Source organism: Doryrhamphus excisus, linkage group LG8, assembly GCF_037039965.1.
Source record: "Doryrhamphus excisus strain RoL-2023G ecotype Guam linkage group LG8, RoL_Dexc_Guam_v1.1, whole genome shotgun sequence".
Lineage (NCBI taxonomy): Eukaryota > Metazoa > Chordata > Actinopteri > Syngnathiformes > Syngnathidae > Doryrhamphus > Doryrhamphus excisus.
In genome coordinates, this window is record NC_136364.1 from 8,297,347 (window position 1) to 8,320,336 (window position 22,990).

At 42.5% G+C, this 22,990-nt stretch overlaps 2 protein-coding genes across 3 annotated transcripts; one reads left to right on the forward strand and one right to left on the reverse strand.

Annotated features, from left to right (window-relative positions):
• Nucleotides 1-100: 100 nt before the first annotated feature.
• On the reverse strand, nt 101-1,964 carry opa3 (outer mitochondrial membrane lipid metabolism regulator OPA3). Its single transcript, XM_058080215.2, has 2 exons — nt 1,749-1,964; nt 101-897 (listed from the first exon to the last, which is right to left on the reverse strand). The coding sequence occupies exons 1-2, from the start codon at nt 1,888-1,890 to the stop codon at nt 569-571; spliced, it is 471 nt and encodes a 156-aa protein (XP_057936198.2). The 5' UTR covers nt 1,891-1,964; the 3' UTR covers nt 101-568.
• A 356-nt stretch (nt 1,965-2,320) lies between these two features.
• Nucleotides 2,321-22,139, forward strand: ppp1r13l (protein phosphatase 1, regulatory subunit 13 like). 2 transcript variants are annotated; one of them, XM_058080210.2, is made up of 13 exons: nt 2,321-2,454; nt 13,427-13,489; nt 13,567-13,673; nt 15,019-15,550; nt 16,981-17,073; nt 17,145-17,233; nt 17,486-17,840; nt 17,921-18,357; nt 18,431-18,586; nt 18,741-18,874; nt 19,001-19,167; nt 19,318-19,511; nt 21,095-22,139. In XM_058080210.2, exons 2-13 carry the CDS (start codon nt 13,453-13,455, stop codon nt 21,128-21,130), a joined length of 2,337 nt encoding a protein of 778 aa, XP_057936193.2. In that variant the 5' UTR covers nt 2,321-2,454; nt 13,427-13,452; the 3' UTR covers nt 21,131-22,139. The 2 variants fall into 2 exon arrangements, with proteins under 2 accessions (XP_057936193.2, XP_057936197.2); XM_058080214.2 differs by having other exon boundaries at nt 18,449-18,586.
• The last annotated feature ends 851 nt before the right edge of the window (nt 22,140-22,990 follow it).

The following is a 22,990-nucleotide window of genomic DNA, read 5'->3' on the forward strand; positions in this document are numbered from 1 at the left end:
TGCGCCTCATGAACTGTGGGTAATGTAGTCTTACAACCGGTTTTAGTGTACATTACTAATTGAAATTGTTTTGAGTAACCCTCTTTGGCTCAAATAATGAAAATATGTATTCAAAAATATTGTATTGTCTTTATTTTTTATCTTGCAGAATTATTTAACAACCATTTTTTTCTTTTATTACATCAAACAGCAAATGGTTTTCACAGTGACTTTGACTGAAATTCTGAGAGATTGGATAATATTCAAAGCAATCACAAATGAAACATCTCTCGAGTGATTAAAGGCCCACAAATGTCACTGTTATCATATAAATTAACCTTTGAAAGATTGACACAGTCCATTTTGTAATGAGCATGCAATATCAATCACACAAATACACTATGAATATCATAGCAATATCATAGAACAAGCTGCTCCAAATGTGAGCTAATTACTTGCAGCACACTGATGTTTCATCCAGCCTTTGGGAGAGTGGTCAGTGTGTGAAGTATTTGCCATCAGCCAGGCAATCACATGTTGTGTGTCCCTTCATTTACCTCTTTTACAAAAGTACAGCACCTGAAACAAATCACTTTTTGGTGGGTGCAGGAAAGGAGAGCAGTTGCCTGTTGACTTCTCTGAGCTGAGCGCTTAGCGTCTCTGTGGTGAAGGTGAGCTCTGCTATTTGAGTCTGTAGACCTGTGAGGGTCTCGGTGAGCTCCTCCTCTTTACGGCGCGAGTTAGCAGACTGCCTGCTGTACTCCAGCACCATGCATCCGCCGCCGATGAGGAAGACCACAGTCTCCCCCAGCAGCTCGGCGCCCAGCTCTGCCGCCGCCTCCTCATTCAGCGGCTTAATGGTGGAACCCCGAAACCCCATGATACGCATCTTTGTTCTCATCTCAATCCAGTGGTAAACTGTAACAAAGATGTACAAGTCATGCAGTCATCATGTTAACACACTGTAAATACACTCACTGGTAGTCATTATTACATTTTAAGAAATGAATAGCGTAGAAGCTGGAGGAACTTAATTTTTTAGTCATTTGATGGATGATATCTATGGTGGCTGATCGGGCAAACATCAGCAATTCCTCTTCCTGGGAAACGTCCATTGTGTTACTTAAAAATGCAAGTTACACGTCTCTCAAGCAGTTGTTTTGGGAGGTTTTTGGGGCATTTTCAGGACTTTTCTTGTGGATTCGTTTTTTTTTATCTATGAGCATTTATGCGATTAAAGTATTTTTAATATGCAAGGATTGGATCACTTGTTTGTTGTCACTGTGTTTTAACAGTTTGCCGTGTGCTGTCCGTCCATCCATCCACAGGAGTTATCTGTTAGCGAACGCCCACGTTTTATTTCAGTTGATGCCTGTATTTAGCAGTCGTAAAGTATTTATTGTAATAAAGATACGTTATGATTACTTCCGTGCACATGTTAAAACAGATCATTTTAATCAGCTTAAAAAGATCGCTACAATGCAAACAGGGTATGTACCAATATTGTTTTAATTACTATTAATGCCATTGTGGAGTTTTTAAGTTATCCTAAGAGGCTAACATTAGCAAAAAGATGGATTGCTAAGTCCCACCCACTGCAACATTGTCCTATTACTGTTGGACCGTCAAGTTAACTCACGGCGCCTATTGGATAACAGGTTTACCAAAGTGCAATCTCATTGGTCCTTGGAGAATGTAGCATACATTATATCCGGGTGTTTGACACTGGAAGCTAGCGGTCACTAGACGCCCTTAACGCGGCTACTCACGTTGTGCCGGCGGCAGACAGATGTAACTTCTAAAAAAGTCACTCCTCCGGGCTCCTGCTTTTATCCGGTTGGCTATGGGCTTGCTCATTTGCTTCACTCCGAGGTAGAGGAGCTTCGCGATTGGGAAGGCACCGACAACCATCTTGGCGGAAGTGCTTCACATCTAGGGGCGGGGCGTGTTAAAAAAAAATCACATGGTTACCTTGGCGACCAATCACACGTTCCCTGGGGCATTAAGTGTCGTATTGTGATGACAAAATAATAATGAGCAAGGACTACATTCATTATGATGTTATATTAAACGTACACACTATTTATACATTACATAAACACACACACACAGTTGCTTTGTCACTTCATTACTAAGACACAAAGTTGCATTTTGTAATATACTAAACAGGCTCTATATAAATTATTAATGTGCAAACGCATAACAAGATTGTGAAGTAATAATGGCATAGTAAATAAAACGAAATGAACGAGCAGCATGCGGCCAGCTGTGGCTCAAACACCTGGCTCAGGTTACTGGAGGCGGACGAGAGAGGGGCGGACCCGCGAGCTCCGGATGACTCAATGCCTGGAGGAGGCACACGCCGACTAACTGCAGTCTACTTCAGGAAGACCAGAAGGAAAGTGCTCCAGGACCAGGACACGGAACTTTTTTTCTCTTGGCTTTCTAAGCGAGAAGATTTCCCCCTTCTTTGAGGTACGACACTACTCATTTGCTTTGTGTGCATAAGAAAAGAGTCGGTTCGTCGTCCTGGTAACTGTGTTAAGAATCCCTTTTGGGTTTCTGCTTCAGTTTCCCAACGTGGGGGATTCTAGAAGGCGATGGGGGTGTGTTGGGCATTGTTCTCAAACTAATCCAAATCAGATGTTACTATTCCTGTCTGGGTTGCCTCACTGTCTGCAACCACAGGAGAAGTGCCTCGACTAGTTACTGAGCTTTGCAGACACAGCAAAAGGCATTTAACCACAGTGGAAGTATAATTTCATCATCATTACATGTGTCTTGTGGTGAGAAGGACAGAAGGGATCGACATAGGGTTGCTTGAGGATGCTATAGCCTTTTAAGTCGAGGGACACAGACTTTGGCTTTTGTTGAAGTACCGAACGTGTACTGAGCACATCAGGACTTGTTTGGGGAGTGGGAGCTGACAGGGATTGACACGTATCCGCGATGTGCCAAAGCCTTCTCACCTCTGCGTGCAAATCAAACCTGCTTGTAGAATGTGAAAGTGGCGCGTGTCCAAGTCGCACGCGCTGTGCTGCAACTTGTTGCTCACGACAACACAAGCCGACACTTCTATCCGGGACTTTTTCACTTGACAAAATGCAGATGAAGCCAGCCATCTTCCATCCTACCAAGGTTCGTGGCTATCCCAGCTGATGGAGGTCGAGAGGCAGGGCACATATAGACAACAACCATTCAACCATTCCCACTCACATTCATACTATTGGACTATTTACTTTAGAGCAGGGGTCACAAACACGTGGCCCGCAGGACACAAGTTTGAGGCCTCCGCCTTGATATGAAAGTTTAACGTTAGTGCGGCCCGCGCAAGTTTGATATGGATGTTGTACGGTATCATGTACCCAGAAAAAATTATTACGTTTGATTAATGTTCATGTTAAAGGTTAAATAACTGTTAATAGTTATCCTCCCTATCCGTGTGGAAGTGGTAAGTTTTTGGCTATTTAAGTTTAAAGGAAATAACTTGAAGGCTACCGTTTAGGTCGCTAGCTCTCTAGTTTGCGAGTTAGCATGTGTCTCAAGACCCTGCAGTTGCGCAATATGTAGATAAAAAGAGTATAAATATGACTATAGTCGTGTTTTGTCATGTCTACAGGGCTCTAATAATGCTTTGTTCATTTTAATCTGAAAAAAATAATTTGTCTACCCACCAACTATATGTGGTTTCTTAAGTTTTAATTATTATTATTAGATTTATTTATTTATTACTGATTGATTGATTTTCTTTATTCTTGATTTGTTTATTTCTCATCTTATTTTGTGTAGAAAAATAAAAAGTAAGATATTTGAGAACAGTGGAATGTTTTATCAGAGCTTTTCTTGTAGAAAATTGGAACCAAAGCGAAGTTTTTTAAATATTTTTGTTTTTAATAAATGCGTTGGGTTTTTTTTTTTTGAAAACCTGATGCGGCCCAGTCTCTCCCAGACCCGAGCTCCAGTGGCCCCCAAATAAATTGAGTTTGAGACCCCTGCTTTAGAGTCTCCAGTTAACCTAACATGCATGTTTTGGGATGTGCCAGGACAAAACCCTCGCACGCACTGGGGGAGAAAATGCCACCTCCACACAGAGATGCCAAATCAGAAATTCCAAGTAGGATCCTCCAGATTTCCTGACTTTGTGGCCAACATGCAAACTACTAGCCCACCGTGCGGCCCAAAGCTAAATCATTCGGGTTAAAGGAAACAGGTTCTGGATGCCACAGCCAAGCTTGGATGTCATGTTCCCCGTAGGAAATGACGGAAATGTTGCGGGGTCAAACCATAAAAGCTCTGTTCTGAGCCTGTGATGTATGTCCAGTTTTAGTGTAAGTCTGAACTTAACTCCTAAGTCATTCACTCATACACAGAAGAAGTGAAGGACATATGAAATACACAAGTAAAAAGATTAAATACACGAATTAAACTCATAAAAAGAATAAAAACTAATGGAATAAAATAAACAGAGCGTTTTGGAACTCCAAGAAATCCAGCTGGAATAGGTGCAGATACTGGAAGATCCCCCCTGAGTGCATTGATTCACACAACATTGAAAGAAACGCTACACCTAGCTTTGACTAGTTCTTGCTAGTCACTAGCCAGTGTGGAGTGGCGAGGTGTTACTACACCGGTAAAGAAGTTTGAGTGGCCAATGTTGGTGAGCATGTCTTCTGTCTCTGAACCTCTCACGATGTTCACTTTAACTTCCACGCTGATTTAGGCTTTCCTTTTCTTTGGCGCACTTCATGTTCTGTGCGTGGTTCTGTGCACCAGGCAACTGCCAGCCCACGTAACACACACGTGTTAATAATAGTGATTTGACAAAGTTCTTCTGCCATTAGCTCTACTGACATGTACGTGTACAGTAAGCCCTCATTTGTCGCAGTTAATTGGTTTCAGACCTGACAAGTATATGGTCTTTAACATTATTTGAGCTCTCTAGACATGAACTAACACCCCTGTAGTCACCATGACACCCCTGTTATGCAATATAGTAGACATAATAAGAAAAAATAAGACAAATAAGGAATAATAGTGACTCACACGTTAGCATTGGGAGAATTCCTTGTAGTTTTTCTTTTTGTCTCATCAATGTAACAATACTGACACCTAGTGACCAGTGTAGAATACTACATATCATCGCAACACCTTTGAATGTATTTTCTGAATGCCCAGTCATTTTTATGCTCGAAAATGCTTAATTTAGGCGAAAAGTATGTAATATTAGCTTGAGTAATAGGTTGTATTCAACCATGAAACAGCAGTAGTTTATTCATGAATATCTATTTTTGAAAATCTGTGACACTGCTAAATTTGTATGGTGAAGTGGCGAGTGGATTATTACGGATTATGTGGTTTTATTAGCAATTGTGGAAATAATTGACATTTTATTGTTGTTCTAAGCCACCGCTAGTAATATATACTAGACGATGGTGTTGTTGTTGTATACTTTGGTTGGAAAACAATGTCATCTTGAGCCGGTGATTCAGCAGCATTAATTTATGGGAGCGCTTTCTCCACACCGATACAAGTGCAAAAACAAGTTACGCACAAACCACTGACAAAGTTGGAGGCATACTTTTCCAGACAAATTTGGCCTGATCCTGAATAGTACCACCTTAGGGGCGTTCCGCTTGACGGTGATGATGTGTGGTTTGACGATGTAAAGTGTTTGGTTAGAAAGCTTTTTTACTGCGGTGTAAAATACACTCTTGGGAAAGTAAAAACCTGCAGTGGCAAACGAAGAACACATGTCTGTCCAAAGCCTTCAGGTTCTGATGTTGAGCCAGCGGGCCGGTCGGCTGCTACTGGACTTTTGTCACCTGATTTCCTCGCTTCCACTTGAAGAAACACACACGTCTCACTGGAGTTGGCTGCAAAGAGGAACATAAATGAAGAGAGACAAGCTGCAAATCTCAGTAATGCTCCCGCAGGCTTTGTTCTCTCCGTACGCCGAGCTGAGAGTGGCTAGAAATGTCGAGCGTGTTGCTCAGGAGCTGAGAGATTCCTCAGTCGCACGCCGGTTCCAGAAGAAGCAGAACCAGCGGCATGAAAAGAAGGTGGGACAATGCCCTCCTGTGTTTGTGCACATGAATAGAATGTGTGCACTGGTGCACGCACACACCAATGTTGTGTGTTCTATGAGGTAACGTGGAGCACCTCGCTGTTCACTGGAGGGGGGGGGGGTTATTGTGAGGAGCTTGGGCGTAGCTGAGGAGTCTGGAACAAAGGTGAGTCATTCCTTGTTGAGTAGGTGACATGTCAGGATGGAGCTCGGTGATGTGGACGTCTGAGAATGAAGAATCAGGATTGACTTCTTTTTCTTTGGAATTGTATGCTTGCGTTACGACGGCGTATTAGGGACATATTGAACAAAAACCCGGAGATTTTGAGAATAAAGGAATTTTACAACTAAATTTGCCACTTTTCAAAAATGAGCATTTAGATTAGCATGTGTAGCAAGCCCTTCTCACTTCCACTTACTTGTCCCGCCCCCTCCACATGCTCAAGACCGAGGGTCACCTAAGTGAGACAGCTATGACAAGGGGGGATTTATGTGACCTTTGGCCTTGGGCCAAGGTAATATTACAACTTTTTGTTCTCGTAAATTCATGACTTTTTATTTCTCATAAATTTATGAATTTACAACTTTATTCTCGAAATCTCAAAATGTGTTGGCCCTAATACTCCGTATATGGTGAGGATCTTGATAAAAGTGTAAATATGATTTTTTTACAGTACACTTGAAGCAGCTGTATATAAATATACAATAAATTAAACCTATCAAATACTAAAAATACAATTAAAATAGAATTAAAAAAACGGGCAACACGGCGGTCGAGTGGTTAGTGCACAGGCCTCACCGCTAGGAGACCCGAGTTCAATTCCACACTCAGCCATCTCTGTGTGGAGTTTGCATGTTCTCCCCGTGCATGCGTGGGTTTTCTCCGGGTACTCCGGTTTCCTCCCACATTCCAAAAACATGCTAGGTTAATTGGAGACTCCAAATTGTCCATCGGTATGAATGTGAGTGTGAATGGTTGTTTGTCTATATGTGCCCTGTGATTGGCTGGCGACCAGTCCAGGGTGTACCCCGCCTCTCGCCCAAAGACAGCTGGGATGGGTTCCAGCACCCCCGCTAATATGAATGAATAAAAAAAAACACTGTAAAAATGTCCCAAGAACCAGATTTGGCCGCCGAAGACCAGGTCGCCCAGGTGCCCGCCGTCAACTGAATAAAGTTTAAATATTAAATGTACTTTAAAAAAAGCATCTTATCCTCTGTATTATGATATAAAGTCCAAATATGACAATAAATACCTACAGAAAGAAAATTGAAATAGTTGTAAAAATACCCCACCCATTGGAGACAGTAAGTGAAGGAAGTTGCGAGGATGTGCGGGGGCCCGCTCAACGCTACTTGTTGCTTTAATTGAAATGTAGTGGTATTTGCGGCCGCCCTGACACCAGTTGAGGTTATATCAAATGAAACATGAAACTGTAGAGAGGAAGGAAAAGGTCTCACTGATGATCTCACTGAAACAGGAAATCAAAGTAGTGAGAGTAGCAGGAGGTGACTGCTTGTTATCTTGTTGTCTTGCTAGGACACTCCCTCCTACTGTATTCTGCTAGACTCATCATTATTGCCTTCAACCCTTCACCCCTCCCTCCTGTGTCGTAGTGCTCTCGGGTTACAGCAAATGAAAGTGTTTGCTTGCAACATATTCTTCCGGGGAAGAGAAAAATGAATGTTTTTATCTTGTGAGAAAGCAAGCCAGAGATGAAGGACGAGACAGCTGCCACATGTAATATTTCTGTGTCCTACATTTGGGCGGGATACTCCTCTAGAGGATGAAGCAACAGGAAACTGTATCAGTGATTGACCATTCTTTCAAAAACGTCACGTTCCACATGGCATTTTGGACTTTTGCATTTGGCTTTTCTCATTCAGTCATATGAGAAATGAATCGGTATTAAGTTTGACCAAGCGACCCACTTTCATGAATAAAACAGCAACGGGCCCGGATGGGAGCTTTGTGGGACGCCACGGCAGCCACTAAGGTTGTCATATTTGTAGAAGGATAGCTTCTAATGGAGCTGGCAACCATGGAGTGACCAGCTAAAGGAAGGCAAAGAGATAATAGCAAAGATTGCATGAAAAAAATCTTGACGTTGGAAGTATGAGCTAAAGTACTGCAAATGATTTTGTTGTTTGAGAGAGATTGACCTTTTCCTGGTATGTCATCTACGTGAATATTTAACAAAAAAATATATAACAGTAAAACATGTAAAAATTTGTCAAAATATTAGGGAAAACATTTTAGCAGTATAATGTTAAAATAAAAAAATAATTTTTTTTAAGTAAAATTTTTTATTAGTTTGCGGAAAAAGTTAAATGTGAATAAAGTCATCGTATTATGAGAAGAAATGTAATTTGAAATAATTGGAATATTAAAAAAACAACAGCAGAAATGCTGTTTCTGTATTATTCCAATACAACTACTGCACTTTTCCAACAATAAAGTCAAAACATTATAAGGAAAATAATGTCAATAGCATAGAGTTGAAATATTAAAGAAAAATATGTTTTGTTTTGTAATATTATGAGAAATCCAAAACAAAATAAAGTTTTACTTTTTTGAAAATTTGGTTGAGAAAAAGTTCTAATATTGTGGGAATAAAGCCAAATATTGCAGGCATGAAAAAAAAGAAATGGGGAAAAAAACTGCTGCGATTTTATGAGAAAAAAGAAAAATGTTGTATTCTAACATGAAAAAGTTACCATTTTAGGAGAATAGACCAAAATATTAAAGAAAAACAAACAAACCAAAATGAAGTTGTAATGTTTGGAAAATATGTCACTAATTAGTCAAAATTTACCAAAAATATTTAGAGTTTATTATTTTTTAAGGCAAAAAAGAGTGAAAAGGAGCAAAGAGTGACGTTGATACTAATTCCAAGCTTTTTCAGCTAAATAGACAAAGATGAGATATATATTTTAGCATATAGCATATCTTTACAAAATATCAAAGAAATGTTGCATTTTTCACTATGTGGTCCTCGCAGGAAAAACTACACATTTTTTGTGACTTGCCCAACAATCCACAGATTGAGTCACATTTCATTCCAGTAAGTCAAAATGTCAAAGAACAAACTAAAAAAAAAAAACAAAAAGTCATCACAGATGAGAGCAAACAGAAGCTCAACAAGGCTTCCAGTAAGCATGGGTGGGGGTGGGTTGGGGTGGGGGTCAGTTCATCTCTGACCAGGAAGTGGAGCGATTGGCCTTAACGTCCATCCTGACTGCCGCAATTCAAGAGCGTAATCTGCTTTCTGTGAGCTGCTCTTGACAAGCACACAAGTCAAGCATGTGAAGTTGAATTCCTGACAGGGAGGAGCACTGAGGAATGCCACACGCACACACACACACATACATGCACACGCACAACAGGACAAGCGGTGCTTATCGATGGCCTTATATAACCTGTTCCTTCCTTTGGGTCTGGCTAATGTTCAACAGGAGCTGCGTCCACCAATGCCTGTGACGGTTGTCAGTCATCGCTCCAGCTTGTTTGGCCGACGGGAAAATATTTTCATCAACGAGATGTGTCATTAGTAGCAATTACCAAAATAAAGGTCACTTCATGAAGTTAACTTTAGTGCAGATGACGTTGGCTGGTTTCTTTGCAACGTGATGAAGAAAGGAGGAACATCACATGCTAATAAGAAATCATTTCTTTTTGCTAACTGTGCCGCACTTTTAACATTCCTAAAGGGGAACTACTGTATTATGCTCATTTCCACCCTCTGTATTGAAGTGTGGACTCCTATAGAGTAGCTACACACAATAACCAGCACAGAAAGCTTCCTAAATCTTCCAGAATTTGCACCTATTCCAGCTGGATTACCCAAACGGTCTGTTTTAATTTATTCCACCCACTCCGCTGTGATTAGTCACACTCCCAAGTGCTCCAGACTAATTATGGACTACTGCTAAAACTCAATGTTGTGGGTTTTCCTTCATTATCAACTCCAAAGTTGGTAATAAAGGAATGAACCTTTTGCAGAGCTACTTAAACGTGGTTAGGAGCGACTGGAATGTAGGCACCACTGATGCCATGGAGCTCAGGAGAACCAAGACGTGAGGGTGCTGCATCCACCTCGCTTGCCCGAGGGGGAGTACTCATTGTCGGGCACACTTTGTCAAAGCACAGCTGGTGCCATGAAGCTCAGAAGTCGGACGTGAGGGCGACATGTTTCAAAATGCAGACAATCTTGGCACAACATCGGTAGCGGAAATGTGGTCATTACACGTGTTTTGTGGGATTAGCCGTGTTCCAGACACTGGTGAGCTGGTAATTTGCAAACATGCACATAAGACGTTGCGCACTCTATAATGCTACACAGACAACCGCTTATTTACACAAAATAAACACGGGGCTAACACAGTGAAACAACAAGAGTGTAGCAGAGCAGGGAGGGAGGAGGGCAGGCGTACCCTGGTACGCCCATATAAGGAAGTTTGGATCCTTGTGACGAAACCGAGCGTTCAGAACCATCCCAAACTTCTTTCAGGGCTCACTTCCAAATGGGGAAACCTCATTATCTGAAACTTTGGCATGGTTTAACACAGGAATACAACATTCTAACTACATTTGTATGTCAGAAAAGTGGAAAAGGCATCATTGGTACCCTTTAACAAGAAATATGGGGCCAATAAGTGAGGCTCACTTTAACATTCTTAACAGCCATGCAAGTGTAAAAAGAAGTGAAGCCTTGTGAGTAATTGGACAGTTTTAATGAAATACACTATAGCTCCCCGTTTTTTGTGGGGTTAACCAGTGAGTTATAGAGACGCCCATAAAAATGTCAATTTTAAAAACTCTCTTGCTAGCTTGACGTTGACATCCTATCTCGGCTTTTCAAGAAAATAATGAATACCCGATCACTGTTTTGTGGTGGGAAAAAAAACTTCATTTCATGTGGAAGTGGTACATTTTTGCCTTCTTCACCCTTCTTCCCGACTCCCTTTGAAACACTTTATGTTAGCTCTTGGGTCCCTAAACAAAGAATAATAGGAACACAAAAGTGACTATAGGGGTGTTATTTAATTTCTACAGGGTTTTAATAATTTTAAAACCTGTATTTAGAAAGTCGTAAACAGGTTTTCTATGCTCTAATTATGAAAATGTTACATTTATTAATATTGAATCCTACTCAGGAAATTCACTGACTGCGGTCGGGTCTGGAAGCAATTAACTGGGATAATTATGTACTGTATGTACAGGTTCTAGTTATACTGTTTATAAGTTTCACTTTTGCTTGTCACGGCAACCGTGGTGTGTTCAAAGATCATCAACCAAAGTGCAAAATCTCAATGCTTGACAAAAAAACATATTCAGTGAAGTGTACAGACAAAAATTGTGGCCTTTTCTATCTGTATTATCACATATTTATTTCTCAATTATTACTAACTTATGGTGAATGAGACGTGTTTTTTTTTTTACCACGGAAAGAAAAACACGGCCCTAATTTGCAGGACTGTGAACGTTGAATCTCCAATATGCTGGTTTCATTTGTTGATTCTTTCATTCACTCCAGTAGTGATGTACGTTGCTAGGAGGCACGTATGCAGACAGGTTTCAGGGCCAAGTACACGGCAGAGATATTCACAAACGTTCACTTGGCTAATACTCACAGAAAAGTCTATTTGTCATGTGATCCCATTACTAGCGCTTCAGCTCGTCGGCTCTAAGCCAAGTATACTCCAGTCTGTATAATCAGCCCGCTAAAAGTACTGCAAACCCAACTTATTTGGAGTTGAAAATGAGTATGAAGGAGACCACATGTCCACATCTGCGTCCTAAGTCAACATCAACATGGTCAACATGGACGCTGGCCATGTTGGTGAGCGCAGCCAGCGGGTTAGAAAGGCAAACATGTAAGAGACTAAGTGTGTTTTAATAACACGGCCGCGTCACAGCAGCCCAGTGATGGCCTTGCGAGGAAGCGGAGCCCATTGCATTGTGGGCGTTGTTGCTTGGTTTTTGGAAGACAGGAAGTGCCACAGCCTTTGTGTGCGTCATCTAACGGAAGCATTGCTACTTGCACGTGACGGAGGCCAGGGGGAAACCGAATGTTTTCCAGCCAGGGCCACATAGTGAAAAAGGAAAGGATGCAACTGCTACAATATATAGTTCAAGAAAAAAACTGTCTCAGCTTATTACTATCAAATTCATTCTTTGCTCTGTTTTTCCCCCATTTTTGCTGTCTTTTTTTTATATTTCAACTTTCATTTCATTTCAAGATAATTTTTCTTCTCATAATATGATGATTTTATTCCCATAATATTTTGACTTTATTCCCTAACATAATTTTCCACAGTCTGATTCAGTGCTGCGCACCCACGCCTTCATCCCTCCAAGGTGTGGAGTGTTTATTATGAATTTTTCATTTTAATATTTTAACTTTGTGCATCTAATATAACCTTATTTTCCAAATACTTGACTGACTTCTTCTACACTGACTTCTTAAATAATCCTTATAAACCTTGTGTTTATAATATTAAGATATGACTTTATTCCCAAACCTAATTTGTCGACAATATAACTCTGTTTTGTTTCTCATATAACTTAAAAAAATGTCTTTAATATTTAAACTCCATGTTACTAAAATGACATAATTTTGCCTGAAATTATTAGGAATACAACTTTTTCCCGTCATATTTTGAACTTATTTTTGTAAAATCATAGCTGTTTTTTTCATCTTTTGTTGTTTTAAAAAAAAATGTAAACTATTTCAACTGTCTACATTTTCTTCTCTTAATTTAAACATCATTACCATAATATCTTGACTTTATTCTCATGACTGACTTTCCAAAAATTACAACTTTCTTATTTCGTTCTTCATAATATTGTGTCTTTTTTCTGTAATATATTTAAACTGTTTGCTTCTATACTTCATTATATTATGATATTATTCTTGTAAAAGTGCGACTTTCTTTCTCTTAGTATTTTTTTAGTAGTTTTGATTTTAGATGATATTTTTAGAACATTAAAAAACAGTCGCGGGCCGCAAGTAACCACAGGCTGCAAATTGCACACCACTGCTTACGGATTTGAGTGACTTACGAAGCAACGTATTGTTGTCTCTGTAGCTTCCTGGTAGGTCTGAAAACACACACCTAGGTGGAACATTAGCACCACCACATATCTGATAAAGCTGCGAGGAATTTTAACTGTCAAAGTCGAGCTCGGAACACCTGCTATCACAAAAGCATGAGTCAGCAAACTGGAAAGACGGCCGCGTCTGGAAAAGGGGCCCCGCCGAGGCCCCCCGACGCTCACTAATGAGTCACTACAGACTTTGTGTTGGTCATGCCTGCTGTCACTGTTTGATGACATTTGGTGTCCGAATCTTCTTCAAATAGTATTGTTTTGTTTTGCAGGAGCTGAGCACCGCCGCCTCCCAGCCATGGCTTCTCAGGCCAGCTACGGTCGCAACATGCTGTGTAAGCGCTGCCTGAGATCTCCACCTCGAGCTCAGCCGCTTCCTCCCTCTGCTAACTGTCTGTGCCGTCTTCTCCAGTCCAGACCATCGACAACGACCTGAACGCATCGCTTGCTACCGCAGACGAGTTGTCCAAAGAGTTCAGCTCCCTGCTGCAGGAGGCCTCGAGCACCAGAAACACACAAGTATGCACACATCCTTTTTTGGATTCATCACAGGAAGTCCACATAAAGACGCAAAGAAACATCACCACTGCGGACAAGACATATCACACCAAACATACATCCACCGACACCAGGGGGTCCAAAGTGCGGCCTGGGGGCCAATTGTTCCCCATGGCTGTTTTCTGGTTGGCCTGTGGTGCATTCTAAAGATATAACATAACAAGAAAACTAAAAAAAACAAAACAGCTTAAATGGAAAAATTATCAGTAATCAAAATATTACAAGAAAAAAGTTATAAATTAACAAGAAAAAGTCATCATTCGAGTGTCAGAGTTGAAATATTAAAGAGAAATGCTTTATTTAAAAAAGACAAACAAAATAAAGTTGTCTTTTTTATTAGTTTGAGACAAGAGTGAAAATATTATGGGTTGTAAAGTGCAAATACAAAGTGAAAATATGGAAAAAAGTTATAGTATTACAAGATGAGAGTTGAAATAGAAACATTTTATTAGAATAAACATGCTATTTTCTGAAAAAAAATAGCAATAAAGTAGCATAGAATTGGAATATTTTTAAAAATATATTATCATACATCAAAATATTGTCATTATAAATTAAAATTATTATTTTTCCTCTTTTTTATTACAAGTAGAAAATTTGCAGGATTTATTTTCTATGAAGAAATATATATATCCATTCATTCATTTTCTACCGCTTTTTCCTCACGAGGGTCGCGGGGGTGCTGGAGCCTATCCCAGCTGTCTTTGCGCGAGAGGCGGGGTACACTTTGGACTGGTCGCCAGCCAATCACAGAGCACATGCAGACAAACAACCATTCACACTCACATTCATACCTATGGACAATTTGGAGTCACCAATTAACCTAGCATGTTTTTGGAATGTGGGAGGAAACCGGAGTACCCGGAGAAAACCCACGCATGCACGGGGAGAACATGCAAACTCCACACAGAGATGGGCGAAGGTGGAATTGAACCCTGCCATGCCGCCTGAAATATATATAATATTTCAATAATTCAAAAAGAGATGGCATATAGCGATGCTTTACTAAATATCAAAGAGGCAACGTTGCATCCTTTCATTCTTCATCATGTGGCCCCCGCTGGACAAAGTTTGGACACCCCTGATCTACACTGTATGGACAAATGTTTTGGGACGCAGCTGTAATCAGTGAATGAACCAGTCAAAGGTTGGGTTTGACTACCTCCTGTTGGTCGTTGCCCATAAACACATTACTTTACACTACCTGTCGCTAGAATCGGACCCATGTCCCAATACTTTTGTCCACATAGCAGACACTGACCCAGAGTCAGCCTAGAAGAGCTTATCCATGTATTTGTGTGTGCAGATCCCCCCACAACCCACCGTGACGGTGTCTAGCCCGTCCAACACGTTGAGGGGGTCCAGCAGTTGGAGCAACGGCGCCCCCACCTCCGTGCCTTACTCCGCCACCACAGCAACCCTCCACCCAATGGACTCAATCATCTCCATCAGCAAAAGCGCCCCGACCTCCCCGGCACCCTCCATCAGCCCGCTCTCCTCCCCGAAGATCAGCAGGGCGCACTCGCCCCTCCCCCGGGGCGGCCCCGACAGCTACTCATACCGCCAGATGAGCCCCAAGCAGTCGCCCGGAAGCCCGAGGCGGAGCTCACCATCACGCTACGACAGGAGCCCCCGCGGCTCGCTGAGTTACGGCGAGAGGAGCCCCTCCCCGAGCCCAACTGCCGCCTCCCACCTCCCATCACCCGTTCACCTGAACCCCTACGACAGCGGGCAGATGGGTCACAGGTCGCCCCGGCCCGACAGAGGCCCTTCCCCTTTGTTGTTACAGCAACCACAGGCAGACACGCTTCAGAGACATTTTCTTTTCAGGCAGCCTGGTGAGTACTCTCTTTCTGGGGCGGGTCAACAGGATGTTTGCGTCCAGTGGATCCCGTTCAAAGACTGAATTATCCTACAGTGAAGTCGTGGCATCTTGATCTTGTAGCTCTTTGCCGGGGGCTAAGCGGGTGACTTGTAATTGTCTACCAAACGCTAGGGGGCAGTGTTTTCCTGACAGGTAGCAACCGCAACTCTGTCTGACTAGCTATTTAGCTTCCTGTGTAGTCATGGCTTGACTTGGAACTAAGTGATGTGGAACTTTACTCACTTTTCTTGTACAGGGTGGTCCGAAATCGCTCGTATTCCTCATTGTTCGACATTGTTTCTGTAGTTTGTTTGGGTGATAAAAGGTGGACTGCCAAAATGGCATGTTATTGGAGGGCAGCGGGGTGTGCGGGGTGGGTGCACTCAGGGGGTAGAGGGGTCGGGGCCAGGTGGGTTGACTGGCGGGGGTTGGTGGTGTGCTTCAGCAATGTCCTGGGGTTTTGCTGGGGTGTCCGATGTTCCCATTCTTCTTTTGTTGTTTTGTCTTATGTAAGATTCTGTGATTATATGTGTGAACTGGTAACTGCTATGGCGTGGAGAAGGGGTAGGATTTAATAAGCTTTTCTTCTTCCTGCTCCTTTTCAGACATGTGTAGTAATGAGGTGTTGTGTGTGTGCATGTATGTGTATATATATGTATGTATATATATATATATATATGTGTGTGTGTGTGTATGTATATGTGTGTATGTATATATATATATAAATAGATATTGTAGGTGTATACGTATGTGAGAAAGAATAATGTAACATAGTATGCATGTCTGAAATAAATTAAGAAAAGAAAGAAAAAAAACAAAGAAAAACTAGGCGATAAAAGGGGGAGAGCAAACAGAAGAACAAGAGGGGGGGAAGAAATCAAATAATTCCAAACTATGCAAGGCGCATGGGGGAGTACAATGTGGGACTGGCAAAAAAAACTTGGCTACATAAGCACAAATAAGCACACTTTACAACACAAGAACTCAAAGACTTGCACTAAGGGAGGGGTAAAGGGGGTGGAGGTAGTTCCAGCTCAGGCCAGCGGGCATATTTCAACCCCACCCAATAATAGGCCGTTTTGTTCGATGATTTTAATCTTCCTGAAAGCAATCAATGCAATGTGACGACATGACAGCAAGGGTTCGGGTTGCTTAAGAGGGTGGAGTCACGACCAGATTCAAGAGACATTCCTTGGTTGTTTGGATGCTGTGGAAAACTAATTTTGCTCATAAAAGTGAGAGAGAGAGAGAGAGAAAGAGAGCAGTCAAACGGGTTTGCAACAAAGACAGCAAGAAGACACACTTTTCAAAGCGGGCCAACCCACCCAAAAATTTGATGTGCGCACATTAAATGCTACACCCATCGTAATAGTTTTTTTTTTCCTGTTTTATAACCTCCTCTAGATGAGGGCACGCAGAGGCAAAAGAGTCCTGGCAAGTGGAATGAGACGGATCTGGACATGTCCTACGACAGCAAGCCTCACCACACCTATGACAGTTAGTCCTCCATTTTAACTGCAGGACAACAAAACGAGCGAGGAGTCTCACCGCGACCGCTTGTGTTGCAGAAAACGAGTGGATAAGATCGTCAGTGCCGAACAGCAACTGGAAAGAGTCCAACCTGGATGGCCCTCCTCCGGCCCCCAGCCCCAAAAAGGTATGACACCCCTTGTTTCGACGGTGATGGTTCTTTCATCTGCTATTCATGTCTTTGTCTAAGGGTTATGGTCATATTAGCCAAACCACAAAGGAAAAATCAGGCTGATACTGTGTGGGTGTGGGATTGCAGTCTGTGTTGCAATGGTAACTGAATCTGGGAGTGTTTGACGGTGAAGCAGTCAACGATTGTTCGGTTTTGACATAAAAGAGAGCCGCAGTTACCACAAGATTTTCTTTGTTTCCTTTCCAGAGTCATCGCTCTCAACCTCCCCAGTTCTCCTACGGTTCCCTGTCCCGGAATACCCGAGTGTCCGTACCTCCCGACGTCGCATCCCCAACCCAGCTTCATCCATACCCTCAGCCCATTATCTCCCGCATTTCCATCCCGCCTGTTTCCACCCAGTCCCGTCAACGCAGGCCCATCCCGCTCTCTGTCATCATGCGTCTCCAGAACCCTCACTGGGGCGGCATGTCTTACCGTTCCCCCGGAGACTCCCGGGAGGTACCCTTCCAGCCTGTGGTGTCCAGGAACTTCTCCAACCAGCCGGGAATCCAGACCCCGTCGCAGCCCCCTGAGCTGAGACAACCGGCGGTTTACAGCGATGGTAAAACAACCAAGCAAACTATAAGGCTAAAAATAGCTGAGCATTCCTTTTCTAATGTCTTTTGTAATCCATCTTGGCAGCCTTGAATCCGGGTGATATCGATGCAGAACTGTCCCGACTGGACTTAGTTCATCACATGCCAATGATCAATGAGGGCGAGCAGAGCATGCAGGCCCCACCCCGGCCCCTCAGCCCCACCAGGCTTCAGCCTATGGTGGCTCCAGAGGCCCAGAGCCAGGAGATCCCCGATCTGGAGGAGGTGCTCCGTCTCCGGGCAGAGATCCCCCGACCCCTGAAGCGGCGGGGCTCTGTGGACCAGTTGCGGCCCCTGAAGAAGGCCTCCCACTACGAGCCCAACCAGTACAAGAACCTCATCAACAAGCTATTCCAGCGCAAGGGCCGCCGACACAAGGGCGAGCAGGGGAGTGAGACCAGCAGCTCGTCGGAGGGGGAAGACAACAGCGCCGCTCTTCCTCCACCAGCTCCCCCCCAGACCTCCTCCACCGAGGACAACAGAGTGAGAAAAAACTCCTTTTCAATCTTTTATGTCTTTGTTTCCATCAGCACATCAGCCGCATTTTCTCTCAAAGTCCTTCCTTCTGTTTCAGAACTATCATTCCATCCTGCGCCGGTCCAACCGGGACCGCAAAAGTTCTGGGAGACGAGCTCGCCTGAGCCCGCTGGTCCTAGCGCTGGATGGGGCACTCATGGGCGAGCTGGAGACGGTGCAGCGGGCCATACAGGAGGTGAGCCTGATAGTACTGTTGCTATTGCTAATGATGCTCTTCCAGTCTTATGGATGGACCTTGCTCTGTGAATACAATTGTCATGGACGACTGATCGATGGATTGATCTATGAACCAGGAAGTTGCCTGATAAGTCCGCCGTCTGTATTCCTAGATGCAAGACCCGAGCCAGCCTAACGACGAGGGCATCACCGCCCTTCACAATGCGATCTGCGGGGGCCATTACAACGTGGTGGACTTTCTGGTTCGTATCGGGGCCAACATCAGCTCACCAGACAGCCATGGATGGTAACGCGTCTGCTTTTTGTCTGCACTTTATCACTCCAAGTAAACCGTACTAATAGTTAGCATGGACTGCAGTAAGTAGCCTCCTAAATCCCTCCTAAATCTGTGTCATGATGGCTCTTTTGGAAGGACTCCACTACATTGCGCCGCATCGTGCAATGACCGACACTTGTGCGAGTTCCTGGTGAGGAACGGCGCAGCGGTCATGGCCATGACGGAGAGCGATGGTGCCACCGCCGCCCAGAAGTGCGACCCTTATGCCATTGGCTTTGAAGAGTGCGAGACTTTCCTTAGAGGTGAAAGTCTTCAAAAATTAGTCCAATAAAAGTCCTTACCTCATATCCAATATACTCATATATTCAGGTAGTATTTAATAAAAAAAATATATCAAACATTTTAATTAAAATGTAAAAATATTCATGTTGTATTCAATGTTGTGGTGTCAGGTGTGGAGGAGGTCATGGGCATCGAGAACAGCGGCGTGCTGTACGCTCTCTGGAGCTACCCGGCTCAGGCGTCTGATGAGCTGAGCTTCCGAGAGGGAGACATGGTCACCATCCTGCAGAAGCACAACGCCTCCGACTGGTGGTGGGCCTCGCTGTGCGGCCGCGAGGGCTTTGTGCCCAGCAACTACTTTGGGGTAGGATGCTGCTCAATGCCATACAGTACATGCTATAATTGACATAAAATGCAAAGAAGATGATATTGTTAATTGGAAGTTGATGCTGATTGTAAGCAACAAAACGATCACAAGGCTAACACACATGACTTTCACAGCCACACCTGAGCGGCTATGCTTTAAAGCGCATGCAGAGCTAGGTGACTCACACCTCAAATGCGGATACTGCCAAAAACAAACTTTAGGAGGTTGCCTATAGCCACAGCTGTTTAAGGAGACCTATTATGCTTTGATTATTATAATTCTCGTGGTAAAAGATGCAACGTTTAAGATAATGAGGATTGTGCATTTGGAAGTGAGCACTGAAAGAAGTTTGGGATGGCTCTGAGTTTTCCGACTCAATAGCCACGTTTACATGGACCCAAATATTCCAATTCCATTCAGGTTATTTGCTCAAACGGAAATAATCTAGCCTTTGTATACACCTCATTCTGAAAGAAAAGTGCCAATCTGAATGACTATATAATCGGATTCACAGGGGTGGAATATTCCTTTCCCCAATCCGATTGAGGTATCTTGTACTCGCTCAATCATAAAGTTGTCAGGGTGCGTTCTTTCAGCACATGCGCAGCTGTGACGTAACACGCAGACATCTCTCAGGTTTTGAAAATGGCGGCGAGCAGTCATCACTGGACTACAGCGGAAAAGTTCGTTTTTGATACAAACTTTAAAAGAACTGAACGTTCAAGTTGCTGCTTTAAAAAAAAGCATAGCAACTGTCTCAACAACTGTGGTAATCACACTCTTGTCCGCCATCTTTGATGAATCACGTGATGTTGTTTTACTGTGCATGCCCCACTGACTATTTCGTTTGATTAGACAGGAGATTGGAATATTCCTTTCCATGTATACACTGTTTTCTGGTACGTCATTCGGAAAGATTCCATTCAAAAAGAGGAAAATCTCATGTAAACGTGGCCACTGTGACCGGACTTCCTTATATGGGCGCGCCTGGGTACAAGCTGTACAGGCTGTTAGCTGTACAAGCTGAATGGGACCAATCAGAACGGAGTATGCGTGCCCGGAGGCGGGCCATTGGCAGAATAAATGAAAACAGACCGTTTTGGAAAACCAAGGAAATACAGCTGGAATAGGCGCAGATTCTGGAAGATCTAGAAAGCTTTCTGTGGGGGTTTATGGTGTGTGGCTGCTCCATAGGAGTCCACAGCTCAATAAAGCCAGTGTTTCTTGGCTGGTGCAATTAGACAGCCCTTTTGTAGACCACGCATCAGACGACTATAGGAGATGTCAATTGAACAGCTTTTACCAAATGTCGAAATGCCAAAAATGGTCGTCAATGTAGAAACGGAGGATGTGTACAAGTTCAATAGACACAAGCAGTCTAACACAGTCACATGACTTCCATACAGCACATCCGTAACTCGACAAGCACTTGAAATGCACATGTGTTATCGCCATCTATTGGCCTGGCATGCATACTACACTATTTATTTGTTTTGGCTACATTGCTGTTTAGGAAAAAAACGGTTAATTGATTCTTTATGAGAAAATACTAATTATATTATTCTGCTTGATTTTCCCAGCTTTTCCCAAAGGTGCGGCCCAAGTCTCTGTCGTAAATGTGGACCACCCGCTTGAGCCAAGATGCTGATGTGTTATAAAAGTGTGTTGGAATTGTGTGTGTGTGTGTGTGTGTGTGAGAGATGTTTGAAGGACAGGTTTCAGTATTGTTTATTGAGTTACTTTGCTGTGGGTTGTTTTTACAACTGTTCGAGTCTGCACAGTGCGGACCTTCCTGTCATATGTTTGCCAAAAGGAAGTTGGCATTGGGTCTAAGCACAGTGCTCAGACTGGAGTCCGTGCTTTTAGGAACACAATCAAACTTCGGTTTTCCAGCGCCCTAGTTTTTGTATAATTGTTTTTTTTTTTTGTCAAAATTTTCTCCTGGTAACAAAACTGTTTGCCGTGCCCAAACAAAGTACCCTACACGACCGCTAAATAACCCGCCATGGGGCTAAATAAAGTTGCAGTGCCAGTAATTTGATATAAAAGGTGAGAAATATGATCGAATTGAAGAAAGAACTCTAAGTATAAAGACGGAAAGCCGGCCACACCTCCTCCCCCTCCACTCCTCGCCATCTTCGCTGACAAGTCATCAACATAGATAAAAATTATTTGTTCATCATGCATCATTTGATGTACATTATTTCTTATGGCAATGATTGACTCGTTTTTCAGACATATTGGTTTAGTGACTTTTTGGATCTGAGGTTCCACTGTGTTTTGAAGCGCTTTTTTTTTTTATTTCTATTTTCTTATTTCATCAACCTTCCCTGTACTGTGTGAATCTACTAATGTCAGTTTATGTTAAAATGTTTAGTTTGCACCCACAGAGGCCAAAAAAGAATGTGTGTTCTGTGACTTTGATATGTATTTTTGTTGTGTGTATTTCCACTGCTTAGTTGGAGATGGTTGTATAATAATAATAATAATAATAATAACAATATACACTTATTCACACTAGGTAAACGTCATTCTCTGCAATGGTTAATTTAATGTGCAATGTCCATCCATGGCCACTAGGCGGTGTCATGTCATCAAGTATTAAAATGTCTGCTTCTGAATGCTTCAACCTTTGTGTTATTCTTCTTATAGAGTACTTTATTTAAAAGAAACCTTCTCTATATATGACACCATTAAGGTGATATACAGTAGAGGGTCAGAAGGAACCACAAAGAGAAAGAGTATCACAAGTATCATGTAGACGATGCGGTCCACTCCTCCATAATTTAGACAATGTTTACACGTGTGCTTGTCTAGTAGGAGCTGTCTCCTTCCAGAACCACCAGTGGTCATGTTTTCATGGATTTTTTTTTTCTAATTTTCTTTGGAAAAAAATGCTAAATAACATGCAGAATCCCTCGTTTATAAGCGTTAATTGGTTCACTCACTCAACTGTGTTAAATTAATTCCCACAATGTAGGGTAGAAAACCTGTTTGACTTTTTAAATATGTTTTTAAAACATTATTAGAGCCTCTTAGACGTGAAATAACACCCCTATAGTCAATTTACACTGCTATTATTCATTGTTTACACCACATTGCAACACTGACGCTGCGGGAACTTGAGCTAGCTTAGCTAGCTAATGAGCTAGATGGAATTTTGTGACATGAAGTTGTATGATTTCCATGATGAGAAATGATGGTAATGCCAGTTAGTTGGTGGGCCATTGAAGTAAAGAGTTTGGTCAATATGCGTTCAAAAAAGTAATAGTCACGGCTAGCAATGTTATGTCAGGTAATGGCTCAATATTTGCCATTACTGCCCCCTAGTGACCATAATATTGCATATTACTTATATTTCAATATGTTTTGACTAATAATAGACCACAATCTAACCCTAGCAGAGATCATTCATTCATTCATTTTCATTCACTTTCTGGAAAACCACAATATAGCGAAGGTGTGAACTGCCGCAT